Raw genomic sequence first — 8,456 nt, 5'->3', positions numbered from 1 at the left:
CTTAGGGTTTATCATTCATTTGAATTTAATGGTGAAAGAATGATGCGTGAAAATTTATCATATAAAAATCAATGTATATGCAAGATGATTTCCTATGTCAGGCAAAGATGAGCAGGCAAAAGAATATAGACAATCATAAGCAGTCATACACAAATAATTGAGAACAACCAAGAGGTTCATAAAGGTACATTTTGCAAAAGAATATTTGTAAAGAACAATACAAGTTTAGCCAACGAATATCATATTCGAGACTTCAGATATTTTCGCTTCGGAATCCGACACTGGCAAAAGTATCACAAATATGAGGAACATCCTAAATGAACCAGGTCACCAGCTGTTCCTTCTTGAGCTCGACTGTTGAGAAAACCTACTTTGGCGCCCTTTCGGGTTTTCACCAAAGTTGCCCCCACCTTTTTTTGTTTTTGTGTTGTTTTTTTTTTGTTTTTTTTTGTTTTGTTTTTTTTTCTCTTTTTTTTTTCTTTTTTTCGAGGCACCCTTTCGGATTTTCACCTAAAGAACAATGAAATATCGCGACCATGATCGACTCAGAAATATGAGTTAAAGATTTCTGGCATCAGTAAAATGCACTTCCCTTGTGAGATTAGGCGAAAATATTATAGACATCACCTGCCAGTTGATTAACAGATTTTCTACTAGAAATGCAGTAAGTGACGAAAGCCAGGACTTTGAGCTTTTGTAATGAGGTCCGGTGGGGTGCTTTGAAAAAGGTTGAGGCTTGAAAGCAGGTTTGATACGAGGGGTGAAATAACTTGAGATTGCACCCTTTTGAAAACAACTCCGAAACTGAGGAAAATTTGCCCCAATTTAATCGGACTTTCTCTCTTTGCATTTTCCGTTGTATTTCCTTACTTTTGCATTTTTCTTTGAAAACTAAATTTGCCCCAGTTTAGGGTTTTTTTTTTTTTTATTCAAAACTAAATTTGCCCCAGTGTGAGGTTTGCAATTCTCAAGGGTTATCAAACGAAATTTGTCAATTCTGATGGCTCAAAAGGGACAAGTAGAGATAAAATATTTTTAAGTGTAAAAGAAGATGGCCTGACTTGCATTTCGCCGTTTGCATGAATTTCTAAAGAAAATTTGCATGATCAAATGAAAAACTTTTTGCACATATCTGAGTTGATGGGTTGAGGGAATGTCCGTCCATCCATTTCCGCCAAGATAAGAGCTCCGCCAGGTAATACCTTTTGGACAATGAACGGCCCTTGCCAATTTGGAGCAAATTTGCCTTTAGCTTCATCTTGCATTGACAAAATCCGCTTCAGTACCTTATCACCTTCTTCAAATGCCCGCCGATGGACTTTTTTGTTGTAAGCCCGGGCCACACGTTTCTGATAGCACTGACCATGACAAATAGCATTGAATCGCTTTTCATCTATCAAAGTCAATTGCTCATGGCGCTGCTTGATCCAATCGGCCTCCTCCAATTTAGCTTCCATAAGGATTCGTAACGACGGAATTTCAACCTCAGCTGGTAATACAGCTTCCATTCCATACATAAGTGAATATGGCGTTGGCCCAGTCGATGTCCGAATAGAAGTCCGGTACGCCATCAATGCATAAGGCAACTTTTCATGCCAATCGCGATGCTTTTCTGTCATTTTGCGGATAATCTTCTTCAAATTCTTGTTTGCGGCTTCTACAGCTCCATTCATTTGAGGCCTATAAATGGCAGAATTACGGTCTCTGATTTTGAACTGCTCACATAGTCCATCTACCATGTCATTGTTCAGATTCTTGGCATTATCCGTAATAAGGGTTTCGAGTACTCCAAAGCGACAGATGATGTGATCTCTCAAGAAATTGGCAACTACTTTCTTCGTGACATGTTTGAATGACTCCGCTTCAACCCATTTGGTAAAGTACTCGATTGCCACCAATATAAATCGATGTCCATTTGAAGCAGGAGGATCGATTGTACCAATCACGTCCATACCCCACATTGAACAGGGCCACGGGGCGGTCATGCCATGCAACTCAGTGGGTGGAGCGCGTATAATGTCACCGTGCATTTGGCATTTTATACATCTCCGGACAAAGTCTATACAATCATGCTCCATAGTAAGCCAGAAGTATCCGGTTCTCATGATTTTCTTCGCTAGCAAATGGCCATTCATATGAGGTCCACAAACGCCACTATGCACCTCTTTCATCATGTATTGAGCTTCGCCTTCATCAATGCACCTTAAAAGGTTCAAATCCGAGATTCTTTTGTACAACACTTCACCATTTAAGAAAAATTTGGAAGCCATTCTACGCAGAAAATTCTTGTCTTTTGTACCAGCATGCAGAGGGTAAGACCCAGTTTTGAGAAACTCCTTAAGATCATTATACCACGGAACATTGTCGGAGGACTTGTCTACGACCCAACAGTGAGCAGGTTTATCTTGAAGTTGAATCTGGATTGGTTCAATCTTCAATTCATCTGGATACTGGATCATGGAGGCTAAGGTGGCCAAAGCATCAGCAAATGCGTTTCGGGCTCGAGGGAGATGTCTGAATTCCAAATTCTGAAATTGCTTGGCCAGAGTGAGCAGACTACAATGGTAGGGGAGAATTTTTGAATCTTTGGTTATCCACTGCTTCAAGGTTTGATGCACGAGCAAATCTGAATCACTGAAAGCTATCAACTCTTTGATTTCCATTTCTAAAGCCATTTTGAGACCAAAAATGCAGGCTTCATATTCAGCCATGTTATTCGTGCAAGCGAATTGCAATTTGGCAGCGGCAGGGTAGTGCTTCCCTTCGGGTGACACCAAAACAGCTCCAATTCCAGCTCTAAGAGAATTCGAAGCTCCATCGAAGAAAAGCCTCCATTCAGGACTTTGTTCACTTATATCATCTGCAGCGCCTACAAATAAAACTTTCTCATCAGGGAAATAGGTATGAAGTGGCTGATAATCATCATCCCTTGGATTTTCCGCCAAATGATCAGCTATAGCTTGCCCCTTGACCGCCTTTTGTGAGGTGAAAACAATGTCAAACTCTGATAGAATTATCTGCCATTTGGCCAGACGCCCAGTCAACATTGGCTTCTCCAAAAGATACTTCAAAGGATCAGATCGGGAAATAAGATAAGTGGTATGGCTCAACAGATAGTGTCTCAACTTTTGAGCCGCCCAGGCCAATGCACAACAGCTTTTCTCAATGAATGAATAATTAGCCTCGTACTGCGTGAACTTCTTGCTTAGATAGTAGATGGCTTGTTCATTCCTTCCAGAGTCATCGTGCTGACCTAGAACACACCCTACTGCTCCATCGAGTACAGATAAATACATAATCAAAGGTCGGCCCGGTTTGGGCGGCACTAAGACTGGTGGTTGCAACAAATAATCTTTAATCTTATCAAAAGCCTGTTGGCACTCCTCACTCCAATACAACGGCACATTCTTTCTCAATAATTTGAACAACGGCTCGCATGTGGCAGTTAGTTGGCCGATGAACCTCCCAATGAAATTGATCCTCCCTAAGAAGCTTTTCACGTCCTTCTGAGTTTTCGGCACTGGCATATCTCGAATTGCTTTGATTTTCGCCGGATCTATTTCTATGCCCTTCTTGCTAACAATGAATCCCAACAGCTTACCTGCAGGTGCTCCAAAGGCGCATTTCGCAGGATTTAACTTCAAATTGTACTTCCGCAATCTTTCGAATAACTTCTTCAAATCAACCAAATGGTCTTCTGCCCTTTTAGACTTGATTATGATATCATCCACGTAGACCTCCATCTCCCGGTGGATCATATCATGAAATAGGGTTGTCATGGTCCTCTGATACGTTGCTCCAGCATTCTTTAAACCGAAGGGCATGACTCGGTAGCAAAAGGTACCCCAAGGGGTAATGAAAGCAGTCTTCTCCCTATCCTCTTCTGCCATCAAAATTTGGTGGTAGCCAGCAAAACAATCGCAAAAGGATTCAATCTCATGTCCGGCAGTATTGTCTAAGAGAATGTGAATATTTGGTAGAGGGAAATCATCTTTAGGACTGGCTTTATTAAGGTCTCTATAGTCAATACAAACTCGCACCTCTCCACTCTTTTTTGGAACAGGGACTGGATTTGAAAGCCAAATTGGGTAATGGAAAACAATGATAATGTTGGTTTTGAGTTGTTTTTCAATTTGCTCTTTTATTTTGAGGCTCATATCTGGTTTGAATTTTCTGGGTTTTTGCTTTACGGGTGGAAAAGAAGGGTCTGTGGGTAACCTATGCACTACCACGTCAGTTGAGATGCCAGTCATATCATCATAGGACCATGCAAATACATCTTGGAATATAGTCAAAAATTCAAGCATTTCCTTCTTCTGCCTCTCATTCAAATGAATACTAATTTGCACCTCCTTAACCTCATCTTCCGTGCCAATGTTAACCTTTTCTGTTTCTTCCAGGTTCGGTTTTGGTTTTTCCCCATATTGTTCAAGGTCCTTTGCAAAAGAATCAAATACCTCCTCATTATCACTCTCGCTTTGGAGTTCGGATTCACAGACCTCCAAGTCGTGAGTGATATAGAAATTGCCATTATCGTATTCCAGAATTGTGATATCCAAAGGATCAAATAGTTTTATTTTTGGCCATCTGAAAGAATTAACGAATATGGGATAATAAGCAAATAAGCATACAGCAAACGAATAGTCAAGCAATATGCCAAGAATATAAACAAATGAATAAATCAAACAATCATGACAAGAAACAACTTGTGCATTTTCATAAAGTCTTTGATTGAAAGCAAATGGAAATGAAATGAAAGCTTAACAATATTTACATGCGCAAAATGTTAGTCAAAAGTAAAATTGTCTTCATTGGCTATTTACAGAGGCAAAAGTGTTTTTCATGAATTCATATGAATGATAAACCCCTTTTAGTTTACCGAAACTCCTTTCGAATGGGCAGAAATTCAGCTGTCCAATTGGAAATCGATCCTTCAGGGATGTCAGGAAATTCAGCTCCGTCTGGAGAACTATCTTCGAATGTTGCCCCAACAAACATTTGGGCCAAACTAGCTTCAACTTCGTCAACGGGGTTAATTTCTGACATGATCACCTCGGCTGGTCGTGGGAAAGTATAATGCAGCGGTGGAATATCAAGAGCCCTTTGTCTTCCTTCTTTCTCCGCTCTCTTACGTTCCTTCATTTCTCTGATATCCTTAGTAGTCGGTCGGAAACCCAAACCAAATGAATCTTTCTTCTCCACAATCTCCACTGGCTTCAAAACTCCTTGCAGATTTCGTCCTAGTCCCTTGTCAAATTCATAACCTCCTCGGATCATTTCCTTAGCCATCATAACACTGGCCTTTGGTAGAACTTGCTCCTCCTTTGTTATCCAACTTACAGAAACGATATCAGCTGTGCTATGAGGAGTCATGGTGACGTTTTGACTTCCATCATCTTTGGACCCGGAATCAGTTATTACAAGACAGTCCTCCTCGGCGAAAATAGTTATCAGCTTATCATTCACTACGAACTTCAGCAGTTGATGTAATGAAGATGGAACCGCCCCGGACTTATGAATCCATGGCCTCCCAAGCAGAACATTGTAAACACTAGGAAAGTTCATGACTTGGCAGGTTATTTGAAATTGTGCGGGTCCCATCTCGACGACTAAATCCACTTCTCCTATTGGCTCCCTTTGTGCTCCGTCAAAACCTCAGACTATGGTCCCAGAAGGCCTTAGCTTGACCTCTTGCAATCCTAGCTTTTCTAAGGTACTCCAAGGACAAATATTAAGCGCAGATCCGTTGTCAATCAACACCTTCGGCAGCATTTTTCCGTTGCACCTCATGACTATGTACAAAGCTTTGTTATGACCAATGCCTTCCGCCGGCAATTCATCATCTGAAAAAGTGATTTGCTTGGTGAAGAGTACATTCCCAACCACGTGTGAGAAATTATCAACTGAAATGTCCCTAGGAATTTGAGCTTTAGTCAGTACTTCGAGCAATGCATCCCTATGCACATCTGATGAAAAAAGTAGATCCAACATGGATATTTGAGCGGGCGACTTGCTAAGCTTCTCGATCACATTGTATTCGCTTCTTTGGAGCCTTTTAAGAAAATCAAAGGCTTCTTTCTCGGTGACTGTTGATTTGGCGGGCAGCTCAGAGTTATTTGTTTGAATCGGAATGGTATTTTCAAATGGACTCGCAGCCCTCCCCGATCTAGTAACCACTGACACTTCCTTCTTTGCAATTGACCTTTCCCCAATCTGTACGTCAGGTTCATCATAGTTCCATGGCACTTGTTGTAGACTTAGAACAGGCTCCTGCTTCGGGAATTCGATAACTACAGGCTTCAACGCTTCACTCTCAGCTGACGTAAGATCCAAAATAAAAGGGCTTTCATCCTCTTCGAATGGCAACTCTATGATGAATGGTTGGTCTGTGACCCCAAATACCTCAGCTTCCCTTGCCAAATCTTTGACTTGTTCCATATACTCCGTGTCATCCATAATGACCCCAATGGTATTAACATGGTCCGGCAAAGGGTTCCTATTCACGTTCGGCCCTTGTGTCTCTCTCCTTCTGACTATAATTTCCCCAGATTCAACCATATCTTGAATTTTATGCTTAAGAGTTTTACAATCCAAAGTTGAGTGTCCAGGTGCCCCCGAATGATAAGTACAGACAGCTTGTGGGTTATACCATGCGGGCATGCCATATGGATAGGTAGGAGGGGGTACCGTACCAATTTTCCCGCGCGGCCTTTAACTGGTCATACAATTGGTCTAAAGGCCTACCTAAATTGGTAAATGTACGGCTAGGGGGTCGATTGTAAGGTTCAGAAGGTTGAGAATGGTTGTAAACAGGTCTATTTGGAGGCGGAAATCTTGGGTTATATGGAGGGCGTGGTCGGTTTTGGAGTGGATTTGGTTGAGAAATTTGAAAAGGGGCTGAATGTGGGTTTGGATAGCTTGGGCGAGGTCGAGGGTGGTGGATGTTGGTAGTATATACAGGGTACGGGTTCGAATAGTAATGATAAGGTGGTTGGTAAGTTGGATTGTGTTGATACCGGGGTCTAGGCGAAGGGTTTTGGTTCCACATAAAGGTTGCGTCCCCCTCCTTCTTTTTGAACGGCGGCTTTTTCGCATTGCTTCCTTGCCCTTGTAAAGCATCCAACTGAGATTTGAGGGTAGAGACATTGACAATCTTCCCAGCTCTCATCAAACTCCTCAAGTTTGTTTACAATTGCAGCAAACGAACATCCGGTCATACGGAAAATCTCTTCGAAGTACGGCGGATCATGAGCTTTTATGAAAGTACGTATGATTTCATCCTCGGTCATTGGTGGCTCGACCTTTGCAGCTACTTTTCGCCATCTCTTGGCATAGGTCTTATGGTCCTCGGAAGGCTTCCTTTTCGTTCCTTCTAACGTAGTTCGGGTCGGAGCCAACTCGCAGTTGTACTCGTACTGTCTCACAAATGCATTAGATAAATCAATCCAGGTTTTCACGTCTTCAAGTTTCAGGTTGGAATACCAGTCAAGCGCATCCCCTTCCAAACTCTCGGGGAACAACCTTAAAGGCAAATTCTCATCGTCCACGGGCTTTCCCAATTTGTTGGCAAATAGTCGGAGATGTGTCTTGGGATTACCCGTCCCATCATATTTGTTAAATTTAGGGGTTTTGAACCCCTCAGGCAACTGCACGTTCGGAAAAAGGCACAATTCATCATAATCCAGGACCCCCTGCTTATTCAACCCTTGGCTCTTCCTTATAAATTCATCGAAACGATCTAGACGTTTGAGCAACTTCATATCAATTGGAGCAGAAGATTCCCCCATTTCAGGCTTATTTTGGAAAGTGTGCTCCGGTATCACGGGTTCTGCGGTGGTTTGATAAAAAGCTGGTGGGTTCTGGTGCATGTTTGGGTCGATTTGAGGCTGAAACCCTTGCCCATAAGGAGGATAGAACGGAGGATTTTGAGTATAAGCATATTGCGGGTTGACAATTCCCTCAAACGTGGTTTGCATTGAAGGAATAACAAATGGTAACGTGGTCTGGCTGGGAGGAATAACAAATGGTTCAGATTGTGGTTGTGTGGCGGGCACAGGCTCAGGTTGCACTCCGCTACTAACGAGTTCGTCGATTAACCTCTTTTGAGCGGCCATTTCGGATGCCATTTCTCCAAATTTTGTGAGTAATTCAGTCAACTGAACCCCAGGACTTGCGGCCTCCGGCTGGGTAGTTGCAACGGCCTTATCGGATGATTCTGGTTGAGTACTCATGTCTACACGATTCCTTTGGGCTTTACTTCGGGATCGCGTAATAATGGGGCTTTTCCGAAAAGCTATTTTGGAATTTTTACCTGTGAATGCAAAAGACTGCTTTAGATAAACCAATCGCTACTGAATTTCTGTAATTTATTCAAAAGAGAAAAAGAAAAGGAAAAAGACATGAGTTAGTAACTATTTGAACAATTCGGATGCATGTCCTATTTGGGGAACCCTTTT

The 8,456-nt window shown here is 42.1% G+C and overlaps 1 protein-coding gene across 1 annotated transcript; it reads right to left on the bottom strand.

Moving 5' to 3' along the window:
• Positions 1–7,022: 7,022 nt before the first annotated feature.
• Positions 7,023–7,787, bottom strand: LOC140013409 (uncharacterized). The gene is made up of 2 exons (XM_072062683.1): positions 7,689–7,787; positions 7,023–7,586 (listed from the first exon to the last, which is right to left on the bottom strand). The coding sequence occupies exons 1-2, from the start codon at positions 7,785–7,787 to the stop codon at positions 7,023–7,025; spliced, it is 663 nt and encodes a 220-aa protein (XP_071918784.1).
• Between the last annotated feature and the right edge of the window lie 669 nt (positions 7,788–8,456).

Source organism: Coffea arabica, chromosome 8c (genome assembly GCF_036785885.1).
Source record: "Coffea arabica cultivar ET-39 chromosome 8c, Coffea Arabica ET-39 HiFi, whole genome shotgun sequence".
NCBI lineage: Eukaryota > Viridiplantae > Streptophyta > Magnoliopsida > Gentianales > Rubiaceae > Coffea > Coffea arabica.
This window is presented reverse-complemented; position numbering and strand designations above follow the sequence as displayed.

Coding starts and splice junctions, on each gene's coding strand:
- LOC140013409 (XM_072062683.1), bottom strand. CDS start 7,787: ATGGGGGAATCTTCTGCTCCAATTGATATGAAGTTGCTCAAACGTCTA. Junction 7,587..7,688: donor AAGGGTTGAATAAGCAGGGG/GTCCTGGATTAT, acceptor GGTAATCCCAAG/ACACATCTCCGACTATTTGC.